The 19453-nt window shown below is 42.3% G+C and overlaps 1 protein-coding gene across 9 annotated transcripts in view; it reads right to left on the reverse strand.

Annotated features, from left to right (window-relative positions):
- The window catches only part of SAP130 (Sin3A associated protein 130), a 72285-nt gene that overhangs the window by 20367 nt on the left and 32465 nt on the right, over nt 1-19453 (reverse strand). For 8 of the 9 annotated variants that reach the window (XM_068545321.1, XM_068545323.1, XM_068545326.1 and 5 more), the window contains 4 exons: nt 13335-13439; nt 5087-5445; nt 432-680; nt 123-248 (listed from right to left, as the gene is read on the reverse strand). In XM_068545321.1, the coding sequence (XP_068401422.1) occupies nt 123-248; nt 432-680; nt 5087-5445; nt 13335-13439 (839 nt within the window). The remainder of the gene's footprint in view (nt 1-122; nt 249-431; nt 681-5086; nt 5446-13334; nt 13440-19453) is intronic. The other variant, XM_068545320.1, reaches the window with a different exon arrangement.

Raw genomic sequence — 19453 nt, forward strand, 5'->3', positions numbered from 1 at the left:
TTATGGTTCTTTTTGAAACTGGGAAACTGTGATTCTGTTTTTCTATTCTACTGTGATTTCAATATAGCTGAGTGAAAGACCCATTGCAAGTGTTAACACCGAACATTTCTGGGGAAACTGACCTTTGACCCGGACGTCACTGTACCGCTGAAAGTGGTGGTATGCAGCTTTCCAGGGGTTCCGATAGTGACGGAGCAAAGTAATGGGAGGTCTTGGACGCACTGGGACATACCTCACACCTTCTTCATCTATTCAAAAGAGAAGAAAAAGAAGACATTAAATAGCTTACTATCTGTTTGCAAAAATCTTCCTGGTACAATTCCTGCAGGTGAGCCGTAAGTGAAATCTGGCTATGTAAACAGCCTCAGGGATGGACCCCTGACTTAAGTGGGAAGCTTCTCGTGACAAAATTTAGCTCAAGTGAGCATTACCGATATACTCCTTGGGAGGAGACTTGCGCTTCTCTGCCTTCACCAGAAGACTCTTGGCAGTGGACTTCTCATCATCAGTGCTGTTTGTCTCCATCATATCCCCTTCTTCTGTTGAAATCACGTGCTGCTGCTTCCGAGGCTTTTTCCTTGGCGAAGCACCGGGTGGTAGGTCACTTGTAGGCATGGACAGGTTGTTAGCCAGCAGTGCAAGAGACGGAGACACACTGTTGGTAGCCAGGGGGGGAACTGCTGTCATAGGAAAAAGGGTGCACACATGCATGAGAGCCCAAACACAGTGGGAAGTGTCACTTGATTTCCATCAGTGAGAAAGATGAGGAAGACAGGAAAGAGAGCTAACATTTATGGAGTCTTCCGACATGCCCAGCACCATGCTAAGCACTCCAACTGTGGCAGAGGCTGCCAACTGCTTTCTAATACCGCACATCTTCACCTCCCTTAGCACGAGCACCCCTCACTTTGAAATGGGCTCACTGTCACTTGGCTGGAAGACCATATTTACTAGTCTCCCTTACAGTTCATTGTGGCCTTTTGAAATGAAAATACAAGTGCTCTGTAGCACTTTTAAGAAGTTTCCTTAAAAGAAAGAAGGCATGACCCACTCGTCTTCTTCCTGTGACCCCGGAACTCAGATGGGATAGCTGGAGTTCCGGCAGCTATCTTGAATCAAGAGCATGAGGGTCAAATGCTAGGGGTGATAGGAGCCTGGATCCCTAATGATTTTTTTTTTTTTTAATAGCTACTTTATTTATTTATTTATTTTTGGCTGTGTTGGGTCTTCGGTTCGTGCGAGGGCTTTCTCTAGTTACGGCAAGTGGGGGCCACTCTTCATCGCGGTGCGGGGACCGCTCTTCATCGCGGTGCGCGGGCCTTTCGCTATCGCGGCCCCTCCCGTTGCGGGGCACAGGCTCCAGACGCGCAGGCTCAGTAGTTGTGGCTCACGGGCCCAGCTGCTCCGTGGCATGTGGGATCTTCCCAGACCAGGGCTCGAACCCGTGTCCCCTGCACTAGCAGGCAGATTCTCAACCATTGCGCCACCAGGGAAGCCCCCCTGATGATTTTATGGAGTCCACATACCATGCCTGGGCTGTCTGCCTCAGGATTCGCTTCAAGGGAGACAATAAAACCTTACATGTTCAAGCCACTGTTTTTCAAGCCTTTGAGCGTTGATTTCTAGGAGATAACCCATTAACTCATATAATCTTAGAAGTAATCTGAGTAAGTAGGCATTATATTATGCCCCAATTTAAAGATGAGAAAACGTGGCACAAATCACACAAGTAGGAAGTGGGACAGCTGGGAGCTGACAGAGGCAGTCTGGCTTCGGAGCCTGGACTACTCGACTACCACAGCCCACTGCCCCCAGATAAGCAGCATGCTTAGTACAACGTTAACATCATTTGTTTGGGCTTGTATGGATCATGTACCTGGGGACTCGCAAAGCATGAGAAAGTTCTCCTCAACTCTTCTACACCATGTATCCTTGGCCTATCCTTTCCCTCCACCCTTCCTCAGCCACCCACTCCCAACAGTCATACCCTTCACTCTGTCATCACATCTCAATTTCTAGCACCTGACTTTCCAGCCCAAAGAGAGCTCAACTATCTTTCTAGGTCACTTCTCTTAGTAACTTACCTCCAACAATTCCTAGACCCCATTAGGAACTATTATCCATTAATCATACCACTTATTTGCTGTCACTCATCCCTCAAATGTCCACTCTCTCATATCACTGGGTTTTAATTCTCCCATCAATTTTATTCACTTTATTCATTTATTGTCCTTTCTTTTGCTTCATTGTACTCACTGAGAAAAAAGCACAACAGGCTAAATCCAACTCTCCAACCAGTTTGCACCTGTGCAGCTGACTGTAGCCAGAGAAAAACACACAGCAACGGGCACAGGTGTCCTGTTAGCACGCTCGCTGGCCTCGAGCAGGCCCTTGCTGCTGGACGATCCTCCCGCATCTGCCAAGTCCATTCACCCTCAACACCTCCTATACCACCCTGACCCTCAGCTATGACCCTGCTTTCTATCTTACTGGAAAACACAGAAATAATCAGAAGGAAATGTCCATAAATTCCCACCAGCTATACCCACTTACATGCATTGTGACCAGGCACTTCCTTTCTCTCTGTGATTTCAGCAGACACAGATTCCTTCACATACACAATAGGTCCCACCCACTCTCACCTCCTCAGACATCGCTCCAGGAAGTCATCTCTTTTTCCTGCATCATCACTTCTTTCCCCTCTATTGGATCACTCCCATTAACATACAAAACTCATTTGTCCTGTCTTAAAAGTAACTTCTCCCTGGCATCACTTCCCTTCAGATATTGCCCTTCTTTTTTCTAGCGCTTTATAACAAACTCCTCAAGTGCTGTTTATACTCACTGTCTCTAATAGTTATTTCCCAGCTTTCTCTTGAACCCACTCCCCATCATGCTGTGGCCAATATCATGACGTGGAAACTGCTCTTCTCAAGATCTGCATGACCTTCGTATTGCTAAATCCAACGGTCCTGCTCAGTGCTTACCTTACTTGATCTCTCATCAGTCGTGACCCTTGTCCTGGCTTTCTAGGACCTCATGCTCCATGCTTTGTCCCGATCACTCTGGCCCCTCCACTTAGTCTCCTTTGCTAGCTTCGGCCTCCTCTCCCTCCTCAAGATGCTGCAGTGCCCCACGGCTCAGTTCACAACTGCTTCCGTTTTTTTATCGGCGCTCATTCCTCAGATGATCTTATCCATTAAGATCTAACTTAATGGATAAGATTAAAAACTAACTCCTCATCTCTCCCTACACAATGGAGCCCCCCTGCACCCTCCCCTACCTCAGCTGCCAGCAACGCTATGCTTCCATACACTAAGACCAAAAACTTTATAGCTGCCTCTGATGCCCTTCCTCACACACAACATTCCATCTTAATAAAGAAATCCTCTCAGTTCTACTTCAATAATATATCTAGACTCTCACCACTTCATACTACTGGTACTGCTACTACCCTGGCTGAAACCTTCACTGGTCCCTGCAATTAACGCAGCAGCCTCTAAACACACCTCCCTAATTCCACCCTTGTTCCCAGTCTTTTTCCCACAGAGCAGCCAGAGTGGTCTGTTAAAAATGGAAGTGAGCTCAAGTCTCTCTTCTGCTCGGAACCCTCTAATAGCTCCCACCTCCCTCAGCAAAGCCGAAGGCCTTACAGTGGCCCACAGGCTCTCACAGTCTTGACCCTGTTTCTCTGAACTTGTCTATCCCGCTCCCCTCACTTACTGAGCTCCATCTACTGTTGCCTCTGCTATTCTTTGAGCACACCAGGCTTTTACGTTTACTGCTCTCTTGGTCTGAAATGATCTTTTTCCAGATATCCTCATGGCCAGCATTTCATCTCTTTAATGTCTCTGCTCAAATATCATTTCCTCAGTAAGGCCTTCCCTTTAAAACGTTCTTAAAAATCACAGCTCCAGCCCTAACTTTCCCTTATATTTTGTCTCTACTTCATTTTATCATCTGTCGCCCTTGCTAGAAGGTAAGCTCCAACAGGATGGAGTTGTGCTTGTTTTGTACAAGGTTGTATCATCAATGCCTGGTGACGAGCCCTACAGGACAAAGGCCGGTGCAGAGCCTTACAGTTTGAGGAAGGACTACTGCCAACTTCCTAGTACCGAGAGGTTAAGAGGAAGTATCCAGAACGTTGAAAGAGCAGATGAACAGCAAAAGTGAGACCATTTCCTTTCCCCTCCAGGGTTATCCACAGTACCTTTCAACTGAAGTGCTGAGGCTAAATATGGGTGCCATAGAAGGATATTTCCTGGCATAATAAAATGAAAATAAATAAGCAAATAAATACACAGCAGGTTTAAAAACTGTAGACATAGCATGACCACACCTCATAACTGAACAGATGGCATGGGAGATGGGGGCCTTCATGCCGAAATGGTAAGAGGGTAATACTGGGTAACTATGGGACAAACTGACTTGTTTTCCACTTTGGCTTTGTCTGTATTTTATAAATTTCATACACTGAATGTTACTTTTGTAGTCAGGAAAAATAAGATTCCACATAAGTTATTAAAATAACAGAAAACCAAACAAACAAAAAGAAAACTTTTATAGTGACCTGCCTTTTACAAACTAGAAGTTTAGAGTTGAGAAGAGGGAGGGGGTAATGGTAGTTTTGAGATTTTACTAATCACAAATAAATTTATTAAGAGACTACTTTCTACAACACAAATCTTACTTTATTGCATACACAAGGCAACAAAAACTGGCAGGGAATACACTGTAAACTAATCAGCACTTAGCTACGATTGTATTGTGAACCCCTTTTACATGGCAATATTTTCTTAATGAATACAAGAAGCTATGTTTAAAGATATTCTTGGGGAAATAATAATCTTTTTCATGATTTTGGTTAGAAAATTAACTACAAAAGGGCAGCAATATGGTTTTAGTTTTCAAAAGGAGCGTAATGCTTTCTTCTATTTATTAAAAACTAATGAAATACAAATTTCAAATGGGCATCAAGGTGTCAGGCTTCCTGGCTGAGGGTCACACAAGAGTTTGGACTCTGAGGAGAGTTAGGAAAAGGGGAAGAAGCAACTGCCAGCAAAGAGTATACTGTGAATGAACTTACCAGAAACTGGCCTCATGATGTCCACTGGTTCCACTTCTTCTTTAACTTTTATCTCAGGTACAGGAGGGCCCAAAACAGAGGAGAGACTGCTGCCCACAGCCACTGGCGGTGGAGGGGCAGTGGCAATGGTGGTGATGGGTGGAGTGACGGGAACTGCTCCAGGAATGGTTGGAAGGGCAACCGCTGGTTGTGACGGGGGGCTAGCTGCTGCAATCATAGTTGGAATGGCTGGTGGAGGCTGCTGAGCGGTGGGTGGGACTGCAACGGTGGGCTGATCGTTATTTTGATTGGACATGGTCTCCATAGACACAGTGACTGGAGTGGCCATCGATACGTGGATCTCTGACTTGGGTTTGGCACTGAAACACGAAAGCAAAGATGATGTAGCAAACACAAAAAATTGCCTTAACCTGCATCATCTCAGAAGGTGAATATTTGTCCAATTCTTTTTGTACAACACACAGCACAACTAAAACTCTATTCCTTGATTTTAAAAGTTGAACTTTAAGGTAACTTTTAAAGGGAATTCAAGTTTCAGAACCATCCCCATCGTTTTTATAGGCAGTAATAAAATTAACTTAGAAAAAAAAGAACATTTTAAAGAAATCAAAGTCACATCACTGAAAGACAACCAATTTTCATTACATTAGTGTATTTTTCCCTCCAAGAATTCATTACTGCATATGTTGCCTTAGGAGGTTTTTTTTTTTTTTTTAGTAACAACTATACTCACACTTCATATGTCATTTGTAAACCTACTTCTTATAAAACAGGAAACTCATGCACATGGAAAAGATCGAAAAGAATACAAATTGAGAATAACTCCCCTCCACTTCCAACACCCAGCCCTCTACCCAGGGTCACCACAACATTCCACTATGTTTTACCAGAAATACTCCAGACATCTAAAGTAACTACAAATACAGTCTTCAAAAATGTATATTCTACTTTTTTCAGTTTTATAAGAAGTCATCGATGTCATTACAAATTCTTCTCATTTTTTTTAAGTAAAATATTTCATTTGACAGCTGTAAAGCTTTACTGATTTATATTACTGCTGCTGAAAATTTACATACTACTGCTGAAAATTTAGAATATCAAAAGCAACACAAGACAATACCCCTCAAGTTCAAGGCCCCAAGCAACAGGACTTATATAGGCAAAAAATTCAATATTGACCAAAACCTCACACCATATACAAAAATGAACTAAACAAGGATCATAAATCTAAATGTAAAAATGTAAAACTATAAAACTTTTATGACTGGAGTTCTTAGGTATGATACCAAAAGCACAAAAAACTGATAAATAGGGCTTCGTCAAAATTAAAAACTTTTGCTTTGCTAAAGACCATTTTGAGAGATTGAAAAGACAAGGCAGAGACTGAAAAATATATCTGCAAAGCACATACTGCATATATCTGAGAATATTATGCTAAGTAAAATAAGCCGATCACAAAAATACAGTCGGCCCTCTATACCCGCAGGCTCCACATCTGCAGATTCAACCAGCAGTGAATGGAAAATATTTAGGGACAAAAAATTCCAGAAAGTTCCAAAAAGCAAAACTTGAACTTGGTGCATGCTAGCTACTATTTACACAGCATTTACGTTGTATTAGGTATTGTAAGTAATCTGGAGATGCGTAGGTTACATGAAAATACTATGCCATTTTATATAAGGGACTTGAACTTCCATGGATTTTGATATATGCAGGGGCGCACGTCATGGAACCAATGCCCCGAGAGGGTACCGAGGGGTGACCGTACTGTAGGACTCCATTTATATGCGCTACCCAGAGTAGTCAAATTCACTGAAAAAGAAAGCAGAATGGTGGTTTCCAGGGGCTGAAATGAGAGACAATGGGGAGTTGCTGTAAAACAGGTATACCGCTGCAGTTTTGCAAGATGAAAAATATCTGGAGATTGGTTGCACAGCACTGGGAATATGCTTAATACCGCTGAAATATACACTTAAGATGGTTAAAAAAATGAAAACAAAACACATATTTAATAAAGGAGTTATATTTAGAAAATATAAAGAAGTCTGTAAACTCAACACTAAGAAAACAAATAATCCCATTAAAAATGGGCACAACACATGAATAATGAACAATCTGCTAAAGAAAATATTCAGATGGCTAATAAGCACACAAGAAAATGTTCAACACTATTAGCCATTAAGAGACATGCAAAGAAAGCTTTGATGATATACGATCACACACATATCAGAATGGTGAAAATATAATACCCTATGATACCAAGTGCAGGAAAGAATGTGGAGCAACTATTTCTACAAAAAACCTTCTAACACTAATAAATGAGTTTAGCAGGGTTGTATAATAAAAGGATCTCCTATGTTGCAGGTATGAATTTTAAATGGTCCAGTTACCCTGGAAAAACAGTTTGGAGGTTTCTTTTTTTTTTTTTTTTTATAAATTTATTTTTATTCATTTATGTATTTAGTTATTTTTATTTTTGGTTGTGTTGGGTGTTTGTTGCTGCACACGGGCCCTCTCTAGCTGTGGCGAGTGGGGGCCACTCTTCGCTGCAGTGTGCAGGCTTCCCATTGCGGTGGCTTCTCTTGCTGCAGAGCACCGGCTCTAGGCGCGGGGGCTTCAGTAGTTGTGGCTCGCGGGCTCCAGAGCGCAGGCTCAGCAGCTGCAGCGCACGGGCTTAGTCGCTCCGCGGCATGTGGGATCCTCCCAGACCGGGGCACAAACCCATGTCCCCTGCATTGGCAGGCAGACTCCCAACCACTGCGCCACCAGGGAAGCCCTGGAGGTTTCTTATAAAACTAAAAATATACATGTACAATGCAACTCAGCAACTTCACTCTACCCACTACCATCTCAACACAACACCACTCTATTTCAGTACTTCATTGAATCTAAGTTGCCAACACCATACAATACACCAATATTTTGTGAACAACTTAAAAATACATTATTTAATGATAGGATATTAACATGCAGTCAATTTAAAGTTATATATTGATTTCAGAGACGTTGACATGTATATGTTTGATCTTACTTGTATCACAGCGTGTTCTGTATGGTTTTCGTTTTGTTTCTTTTAAAATTTTTGTTTACTTTTTTCATTTCCATCCTCTATGCCTACACTGTTTTGTTTTAACTGTACTTCATTCTGTGATGGTTTCTTCTAGGTCTTTACTGAATTCTGTCCACTCATGTGTCATCTCTTTATGTTTTCTCATTTATTCTTGGGAGTCTTTGTTATTTCATCCTTGTGTTATGTTTCATAAAAGTGGTGGCTATTTTGTTAAGTAATTTCTATTCACAGTCAAATATTCTGTTATAAATTTCATCTGTCCCCTGTAAATGTTTTTCTGGTGAGTGTTCTCAGTGAACCAACTAGTATATTTTGTTGCTTTTTTCCTACTTTTTAAACTTATTTTCCCATCAATCCTTCTGTTATTACTCGTCGGTAAATGAGTTGGGCTAGTCCAAGAAACAGCCGTTTACGTGAGACTCCTTGGGTGTGGGAGGGTAGGAAAACTGCTCTTTCAGCTGGTTGTTTTTCACAATCCAAATACTCTCTTCTTTCAGGTGCCACAGAAACAGACTGCCAACTGCAAATAAAGGCCAGCCTGGGTGCCTGTGTGGGGCCCACCCCACAGCTTCTCTGAACCATACTAAGCCCAGGAAAGAGTCTGCAACAGCCCCTCCTCACCCAAGTTTCTGCACATTTTGCTCACAAGGGATAAACTTTTGTAATGATACATCACAGTGTGCTCTTCACCTTCATGAACTACTTTTTTTCTACCACTTTAAAAGTAACTCCATATGCTGCTTTGTTTTAAAAAAAAAAATCTTACACAACTGAAAATAAGTGTATTACGTTTGCAAAATTTAATATCTGGTGTTGGCAAGAATGTGCAGGAAATGGGATGTAAAAAGGTAGAGTGATTGGAAATCAGAATTTAAACTGCACGTTTACTTTGACCCATCAATGCTACTTCCAGAAATCTATCCCTGAGAAATGTTTGCAATGAGGCTCAATGATAGATAATGAGATTCACTGTAGTAATGTTTATTACAGTGATAAATGGAAATAACTTAAATGTTCATTAACTGAGGACTTAATTATGGCACCAGCCTATCTGGGAACATCACACAGTACAGGAATACAGTCTCCTTTTCTGGTTTTGCACTTTCCTGACCTCTAAAGATGGTTATGTCCTAAGGTGTGGTCCTTGTACCACTTCTCTATTTATACTCACTGTCAATGGGAGCTTTTCCACTCTCATGGTGTTAAAGCATACATACAACATACCTCAGAGATAATGCAGGCTTGGCTCCAGACCACTGCAATAAAATGAATATCATAATAAAGCGAGTCACACAAATTTTTTGGTTGCTCAGTGTATGTAAAAGTTATGTTTACACTATACTGTAGTCTATTAAGTGTGCAACAGCATTATGCCTAAAAAAACACAATATACACGCCTTAATTGTAAAAAATATTTTTTTGCTATAAAAAGCTAACCGTCATCTGAGCCTTCAGGGACTCACAGCAGTGACATCAGAAATCACTGATTACAGATCACTATAGCCGATATAACAATAACAAAAAAGTTTGAAATACGGTGAGAATTACCAAAATGTGACATAGAGACACAAAGTAAGCAAATGCTGAAAAAAAAAAAAAGGTACTGATAGAGTTGCTTGATATAGGGTTGCCATAAACCTGCAATTTGTAAAAAATGCAGTATCTGTGAAGCGCCACAAAACAAGGTATGCCGGTACCTGCTTTAATTCCCAAATCTTAATCATCAGCATGGACCTCCATCTTCAATTCCAGAATTGTACATACTTCAGAAATATATATCCAGCTATGCACGTGACATCTCCACTTGGGTGTGTTTAACCACTTGGATATCTCAAACTAAAATATCTAAAAGTAAACTCCTGATTTCCCCCTTGCTATTTCTCACTTCAGAAAGGATAATTCCTTATCTGTAGTTGCTCAGGCAAAAATTGGTAGCTATCATTGCCTCCTTCCCTTTCTCTCCACTCAGTTAGAAAATTCCGACAGCTGTACCTTCAATACATATTGCGAACCTGAACTCTTCTGAAGACTTTTACTACCTCCATGCTGGTCCAAGCCATTAAGAGAGTCTAAGGTTTTATCATCTCTTACTTGGTCTCACTGTTTCCACTCTTGTCTTCTTGCAGTTGATTCTCAGCACAGCAGCCAGAGCAATCCTTTTAGAAATAAGTCAAATCATGTCACTCCTATGCCTTAGCCCTCTGATGGCACTCCTGTCTCACTCACAACAAAATCCAAAAGATTTTGAATGGCCCACAAAGCCCTGTATACATAATCTGGGTCTCATTGTTATCTCTGAACCATTTTGTACAACCCTGCCCCTCGTTCTAGGCTGCTCTCCCTTGCTGCTCCTTGTTCATTCCTAATACACAGACAGTGCTTACTTCGCACAACACTGATATGTGTGACTTTCACATACATACGTGTAACTGTATTCCCCAAGTCCCCCGCCAACACTGTTCGAATTCCAGTTACTAGAGTATATTTATTAACTGTGAGTAACTTCACAAAGTGCAAACTTTGCTACTAGCTCTTCAGTCCACAAATCACTCTGTAACTCACAGACATGCACATCGCACATCACTTCTTCTGCAGGATGTTGCTGACTGGTTGATGACTGCACATCTACTGCTCAGTTCATGCAGACAGCAAAGTGTGTAGTTGTGCTGTCTAGTTTCCTAGTGATAAATCCAGGTGAAATTTTACAAAAATCAAAGACTGAAAGAGAACTGGCCAACAGCGATGAAAACGCAGGAAAAAAATGTGACAAATCTAGAAGTAAAATGGGATGTGATTAGAAGATCTGAAAATGGCAACAGCAAAGATAATTTAGGATGAGACCTAGGCTTGTACAAAGCTATGGCATGGACCACACTGAGAAAGTCCAATGAATATAAAAAAGGTGGTAAAGTCACTTCATACCATCTTTTAGTTGAAACTGCAGTAGGATCAGTAAGCCACTATAGTGAAACGGAGTATTTACTTCCATTTTGGATTGAAGACTGTAAAAAAAACCCCACAACAACCCAATCACTCAGACCAAAGTGTTGAATTAACTGCCACCTTGAAAGAAGATGGAAATTACAAGGAGGATTAAAAAAACCAAAAAACCAAAACCTTTTACAGCCAATAAAGGCTGGATTCATTTTTTCAACAGTCAGCATTAATTTGATTAATGTAAGCTATCTGGTGAAGCTGCCAGCACAGATAAAGATGCTGCCGTGGAACGTGCACCCAGATTCCAAGGATTAGTTAAGGCAGATGGTTTGATAAAAGGATAACGATGTCCCTGGGAGTGATGCTGGCAACCACCTCACATTAAGGAACTTCTGGAAATAATTTACAACACTGAAAAGACAAAAGATAGGGACCTCCCTGGTGGCGCAGTGGTTAAGAATCTGCCTGCCGGACTTCCCTGGTGGCGTAGTGGTTAAGAATCCACCTGCCAATGCAGGGGACATGGGTTCGATCCCTGGTCCGGGAAGATCCCACACGTCGTGGAGCAACTAAGCCCGTGCGCCACAACTACTGAGCCCACATGCCACAACTACTGAAGCCCGCGCTCACAGTAACGAACACCCAATGCAGCCAAAAGAAAAAAAAGACAGGATAAAATGTCATGGCAGACCCAAACTTAGAAAGGAGTATGACAATTCACCAAAGCATAGAAGGACTCTTGCTCTCTGTATCATAAGTTATTCAATGTGAATAAGGGAAGCACTGTTCCAACTACAGCCGTCCCTTAATATCCACCCCCGCGGATACCAAAATCCATGGATACCTGTGGATGCTTGAGATGTGGAACCCTTAGATACAGAGGGCCAACTGTATTCTTGATTAGCTTTTATTTTTTTATTTCTTTTTTCTTTTTTTTTTGGCTATGCTTCACAGCTTGTGGGATCTTAGTTCCCGACCAGGGTTTGAACCTGGGCCCTCAGCAGTGAAAGCGTGGAGCCCTAACCCCTGGACCGCCAGGGAATTCCCACTTCATTAGCTTTTAGAAAGAAATAAAATACTTTAATTCTTAGCGCTTCTGATGTTCAAATTCCAGTGTACTAAGTAAATTTTAGTTTTACTATGTTTTTCATTTCCCTATGTATTTTAACTGACAGTTAAGAGAATTTTTGATACTTTCACAAATGTTTTTAAGGTCACAGAACAATTATAAATAACCATGCACAGTTTCCATTTACGTGGTTATTTGCACATTCCTGCACTAATGCACAAAGTGGTGACTGCAAATACTCCTGCCTCAAAGTCTTAGTCCCTGCTCTTTCCTCTGCCTGACACAGTCTGACATCAGGGAGCATGTGGCTTATTCCTCCATGCTCTTAAAGCCTCTGCTCAGAGAGGCCTTTCTATAAGTCATCACCTCTTCCTCCCATCCCTTATATTCCGTTTACACTGTTTTCTTTTTCTTCACATATTTATTATTTCTCTACACTCACTAGATAGCAAGCTTAAGGAGAATGGACACTTTATTTCAGTCACTCTTATATCCCCAGATTCTAAAATGATACTTGGCACACACATGGCATTCATAAATTTTTTTTTGAAGCTTTATGAAGAAGTAGATCTAAATATATTAACATGGTAAGCTACTACGGATATAAGTATAAAATGCAGTATATAAAACAATCAACAAAATCCTGTTTTTAAGAATCTATCAACCTATCTACACGTGTATGTAGAAAAAGACGTGGAAAGATGCTTAACAAAACTTTAACCAATCAATATTACTGTGGGGAGTGGGACTGGAGAGGTGGGGGGTGGAGAATAGGACGATTTTCTCTTTATACCTTAAATATTTTTATATTGTTTCATTTTCTTTTCCAAAATATTACTTTTAGAATTAAGGAGATAAAGAGTAAAGAAAACAGAATGTATTAACTATTGTCATGATGCCATTTTCGATAGCAACAATAACTGGGTGTTCACTATGAGGCAGGCTCTGTTCTAAGTGGTTTAAATACACAAGGAGCCTATGAGGCAGGTGTTATAAGTATGCCCATTTCATAAATGAGGTAAATAAGGATCAGAGAGGTTGAGAAACGTGTCCAGATCTCATAGCTAGAAAGTGGTTCTTTCAGATGCACACACTAGTGGTTCTTTTTAGAGGCAAATGATGTGAAGTCTGCGACATGTATTAGACTTTTCTGTCCTCAATGATGTGCTCACCCTGCAGGCCTAGGCGACCCAGACGTACTCCGCATAGAGCTCTCCACTCGAGGGCTAGCCACTTCAGGAGGCTGAGGAGGAATGAGGGTTTTCCGAACTGCCATTCTGAAAGAGTAAAGAGACAAACCCAGACGGCATTAAAGGACAAGAGCTACACATTTGCTAAGTGTACCTATGGCTAGGTATTTTTTAATGGATTTTCAAATTTTATCAAAGTAATGAAGGCAGATTATTTAAAAAACCAAATAGTACTAAAATGCTTTTAATAACATACAGCAGATCCCTTCCCCCTGCCTCCCCACTTCCTGCCCGTCTCTCTTCAGGAAGCAACCATTGCGACTCTTTTACCTGTTTCTTCTACCTTCTACCTACACATCTCCTTTGTACTTAATATTAAAATTTAGGGACTTCCCTGGTGGCGCAGTGGTTAAGAATCCGCCTGCCAATGCAGGGGACACGGGTTCAATCCCTGGTCAGGGAAGATCCCCCATGCCGCGGAGCAGCTAAGCCCATGCGCCACAGCTACTGAGTCTGTGCTCTAGAGCCCACAAGCCACAACTACTGAGCCCACACGCCACAACTACTGATGCCCTCGCACCTAGAACCCGTGCTCCGCAACAAGAGAAGCCACCGCAATGAGAGGGCCGCGCACTGCAACGAAGAGTAGCCCCCCTCACCACAACTAGAGAAAGCCCACACACAGCAATGAAGACCCAACGCAGCCAAAAATAAATATATAAAACATAAATAAACAATAAAAAATTTAAAAAATAAAATAAAATTTAAATCTGTTTAGCAGTTATAATCATTATTGTACCTATGTATTTATATTGACCTGAGGAACTGAGTGAAAACAGTTGATCAAGGTAGCCAGTGATCAACTGTGTCACACAGTAGAGAGGCCACGCGTGGCTCCGACTGACAACTAACTACTGGAGCTTAGCAATGTGGAAGTCATAAGTGATCTTGACACGCTTAGTTTTGGCAGAGTGGTGCAAGCAAATGCTAGAAGAGTCGGTCTGAGACAAAACGGCTAGAACATTCCACTTTGCAATGCCAAATCATGAATGGATGCAGACACTGATCATAAGACTGCTAACATCTCAAAAAGGTTGACTTCCACACAGCATACTTCTCCTGATAAAAAGACTAAACCACCAACTTATGAAGGAGTCTTGCCAAAAGGGGAGAAAAAGTGAATTTAACCAAGCCTTTACATTCAAGCAACAACTTAGAGAAAATGTGGAGGAGAGAATAACAAGTGAAACTAGGCAATGGGGGTAGTGGGTTGAACTGTGTTCCCTAACATGATCCATCCGAGTCCTAATCCCTGGTACTTGTGAATGTAAAAAAAATAGGGTCTTTGCAAATGTAATTAAGTAGATAAGATCATTCTAGACTTAGGGTAGGTCCTAAATCCAATGATGGGTATCCTTTTAACAGAAAGGAGAGGGAGATTTGAGACACACAGACACAGAGGGAAGGCCATGTGGATATGGAAGCAGAGACTGGAGTGACGCATCCACAGGCCAAGCAACACAAAGGACTGCCAACAGCCACCAGAAGCTGGAAGAAAGGCATGGAGTGGATCCTCCAAGAGTGTTCAGAAGGAACCAACCCTGCTGACGTGTTGATTTCAGACTTCTAGTCATCAGAACTGTGAGAATAAACTTTTGTTGTTTTAAGCCACCAAACTTGTGGTAATTTGTTATAGCAGCCCTAGGGAACTAACAGAATGGGGATGCAATCGACAAAGTCAGGGAGAGAGTTGGGAGGGGAGAGGAAAACTCTGCAGGACAAAAGACCAAGTTTCTTCAACACACAAACTGTAAGGAAAAAAGAAATGGAGGTAACATATATTAGAAGAGTCTTAATAGACATATCGACCAATCGTAATGTGTGTACCTTATCAGAATACAGACTCAAATAAATAATATAAAACAAAACAAAATTTGTGACATTTGAGATCACTGGAAGTTTGAACAATGACTAAATATTTGATAACATTATGGGGTTATTACATTTTTTATAGTATGTATTTCAATAAACACATGCTGAAATATATACAAATATATACAAACAAAATGACGTGTTCCCTATGATTTGCTTCAAAATAATATGGTGGAAGGTGGTGGATAGGCATACAGATAAAACATGAACTGATAAGTTAATAACTGAAGTTGAATGATGGGTATAAATTCAGATGTTCAAATTTGTATGTTTAAACCTTCCACAATAAAAAGTAAGAAATAAACAAAAAAGCAAGACCACTCAACCCCCCATCCCTCAGTACAAACAAGCCCTCCAAACCCCTAAAGAGATACACCACTATAAACCCACAGAATGACCAAACTTAAAAAAGAGTGTCAAATAACAAGCGTCGATGATGACGAAGGCGAGGACCCCACTGCTGGTGAGAGTGTAAATGGGTACAGACACCTGGACAAACGCTGGCGTTACCTGCTGGAGCTGAAAATGAGCACAGCCCACATCCTGGCAAATCCCCTCCGAGGTGCATAACAGCACTGCATTTATGGATGCATCAAAGGTGATGCACAAAGATGTTTGGGGTAACATTATGGCCCTAAACTGGAAATAACCCAAATATCCATGGTTAAACGATGGTATTCTCAGACAAGGGCATTTTATATAACCATAAAAAAAGTTACAATTATATGCGGTAACATGGATGAATCTCCCAAAACCAAGTGAAAGAAGACGGACTCACACAAAAAATGTATATGATTCTACGGGAGCTCAAAAAGAGGCAAAACAAATCCACAGGGTAAAAAGAAAAACTGGTTAGTAATCTTTGGGAGAAAGTGCTGGTAATGTTCTGTTTCTTGACCGATACAGCAGTTATACGTTTGTGCTAACTCATTACACTGTACATACATTATCTGTGCAGTTTTCTACACTTCAGTGGAAGTGCTGAAAGAAAGAGAGACTGGAAGAAGTGGAGCTAGCAAATAGAGACAACGCCTTCATTTTCATTGCAAACAGGAGCAAAAAAATGGGTTAGAGAGCGGAGCAAAGTGGAAGAAATGACAACAAGTTTATACTTTTTCATGTGAAGGATCCACTAACAAGAAAAAACTGATGGAGGAGAGAGGCAGAAGAGCTGGGGCACTGTTCTCACGGAGGTGAGACAGGCTGCAATCAGGTGCTTTGGAGAGATGCCCCCAGAGCTCACCTCTGAGTGCTGAGCCCGCCACTGAGTGATGGAGGCGGAGCAGGAGACAGGCAGCCAGGTAAGTATGTGATAGCTAGTTTGCGAACTTCTCTTTTGCTTGTTTCCATTTTCCCAAGAAAATAGCAGAAAGAAAAAAGCAGGCGGCACATTCATTAGCTACAAGTGGACGTGGGAGAGGAGGCGTGGAAGTCTGGAAAGCAGCAGAGGTACACGGGTGTCTGGAGGAATGGTCAAGGAGAGCAGACCGTGCTGGCCCGCTGTGAGGTCCCAGGGGAGGTGTGTGAGGTTAAGCAGGACGAGGCAACACTCTGCTACACACAGGCAAGCGGCACAACACAACTTAGGCAGAACGTTGGATTTTAACTCTGATTTTGACAAAGTGAAGAGGAGGACAGGGAAGCTGAGGCTGTAGGCAAGGAAATGACTGCAACGGACCACAGACTCTGAACCAGGGAGAGCAGACAACGAGGCCAGGGAAGGCAGTGAGGAAAAGTGAAAGGGTGGTAAGGACCAACAGACTGAAGGCTCCCAGCTGGGTCTGGTTGGGAGTCGCTGCCAGGGACATGGAAAGAGAGGCGGGCTGTGGGACCCTAGGGTACAGAAAAAGCTGCTGAGCTTTTGTGCCGTGGAGTGCTAGCACTCATGGGTGTGCCCTGCTGAGGGAGGGCGGATGCAGAGGATGCGTTCAAGCAACTGAGAGGCCAGAGAGCTGGGAAATCATTTCTGTTTACATTAAAGTTGAGGACGGTATGACACAGCCAGACACTATGTACCTTCTGAAGGACAAACACAGACCCCAAATCAAACCTGAATCTGTCCCACAAGGTAGCCACCAGCCACATGGGGCTAGGCACTTGAAAGGTGACAAGTGCAACTGACGAGCAAGATTTTTAACAATATTTCATTTAAACTAATTTGAATTTAAAAACGGTATTTGATTCAGTTACTGGAAAACTTTTCAGTGTGTCTGGATTAACCTGGCTATGTGAAACTACTTTTTCAATTGCGAATTTTATGAAATCTAAATACAGACCAGGAAGCATGTCTGCTGTTGAGAAGGAAGGGCCTGAAAGTGGCAGTGAGGCCCAAAGAGGACAGCTACCCCACCTCCAGGCCCAGTGACAGGAAGGAATGGGGAGGGACAGACAGCCACCACCCTGGGGAGAGTCGAGGAAGTCGAGACCCCAAAGAAGAGCCAGGTTCCAATTAAAGCAAGAAGCCATGCTCAGAGAAGAGGTCAGGCCACAGGGGACTCAGATGATGACAGACGATCTCAGAGGGCACAGCAGAAGGGACTTTGGAGGTGACGAAGCATGGGAGAAGGGGCAGATCTCATTTTGTCCAGTGCTGTGAAATTTCAAAACATTTTATCTTGGTGCCAGTTTGCATCCATTGCCATCTACTGTACCGAGCATTTCATGGTTCGTTAAATCAGGAAACTCCTACCCTTCGGTTCTGGTGATTTTCTATGAATTATTTTTAAGTCATCCCTCTCCTCTTCTCTCATCTGTCTTGCTGAAACCCCATCACTTGGAGGCAGGATCTCCTGAACTGGTTCTTTAAGTTTTTGGTCTTTTCTCTCCTATTCTCTATCTCTGTCTTTTTGCTCTACTTTTGAGAGATTTCCTCAGTTTTACTTTTCAAGTTTTCTACTGACTTTTTGATTTCTGGACACATTCTTGTTCTCGGAATGTTCCTTCTGTGGAGCACGGCCTTCCTGTTTCATGGATGCAGTTATTTTTTGTCCTTTGAAGATGGTACTGACAGTGTCTTGTCTCTGTTCATGTGTTCTTATGTTTTGTTTTTAGTTTTATTCTCCTTGCCTAGCCTCTGCATCTTCCAAGCTGCTTTTTTCAGTGTGTTCACTGTGGCTTCTATCTTGCATTGTTAGAAGAACCCTCAGATACCTGATATGCTTGGCTGCACGCTCATGATGAGGAGTGGGGGGGACTAAAAGGCTGGTTGGAAGCTCTGAGCTTGTGGCAGGGCTTGTTTACTTTAAGGGCAATCAGAGCCCTGTCCTGAGTGTCCTTAAACCCCTACTGTCAGTGTCCTTAGCTCTTTCCCCTCGGGCTGCAATGGACCCTAGAAGGAGAGTACAGCCATCTTCTCACTTTCTGCCAACAGAGTTAAATTCAACTGCCAGGGTCGTGTCAGCCACGAGGGAGAAGTCTCAGCACTCCACACAGGCTTGGTCACCTAATCCGTTTTTGGTACAGCACCATGCCCTTCAATGTGCTGGCTAATCCCAGTGGACCATCTACAGAGTTCACTGGGGTTGGAGAGGAGGGGCAGTGCACCCAACAGTGTGGGTAGAGAAGGAAAGGCAGGGCTCTAACCACTTTTCAGACAGATTTCAGCCCAGCCTTTTACCCCCAGTTCTTCCTGCTCCTGGTCCTTTCGGAGATTCACAATTTAAACAAGGATAGTTCTCAGCGTTCTTCTCTGCAGACTTAACGTTCACCTTTTTCACAGCTAAGGGAGCGAGTGAGCACTTGCCTATTTGCTTTCCAGCTTCAAAGTCGTGTTGCTGTTGTGTCTTCTCCTATTCTCCCCATCCCTGTGGGTTTATAATCTTTTTTTAAAAAAATATGTATTTATTTACTTATCCACTTACTTATTTTTGGCCGTACCGTGTGGCTTGTGGGATCTTAGTTCCCCAACCAGAGATGGAACGTGCGCCCTTGGCAGTGAAAGCGTGGCATCCTAACCACTGGGCCACCAGGAAATTCCCTACAATCTTTTTAAAAAGCCTCTTTACTAAAAGTTCTGTAGGGTTTTGAGAGGAAGAGAAATTTAGAAGTGCATAGTCCATCTGCCATCTTAACTACAAGCTCTGCCTTGTGTTTTCATTGATATGGTTACTGTGTCATGGACTTACTATTAAGACAGAGACTCTGGTCTCTGTTATGGCAGAGCACATACC

The sequence above is a fragment of the Eschrichtius robustus genome, chromosome 5 (genome assembly GCF_028021215.1).
Source record: "Eschrichtius robustus isolate mEscRob2 chromosome 5, mEscRob2.pri, whole genome shotgun sequence".
NCBI lineage: Eukaryota > Metazoa > Chordata > Mammalia > Artiodactyla > Eschrichtiidae > Eschrichtius > Eschrichtius robustus.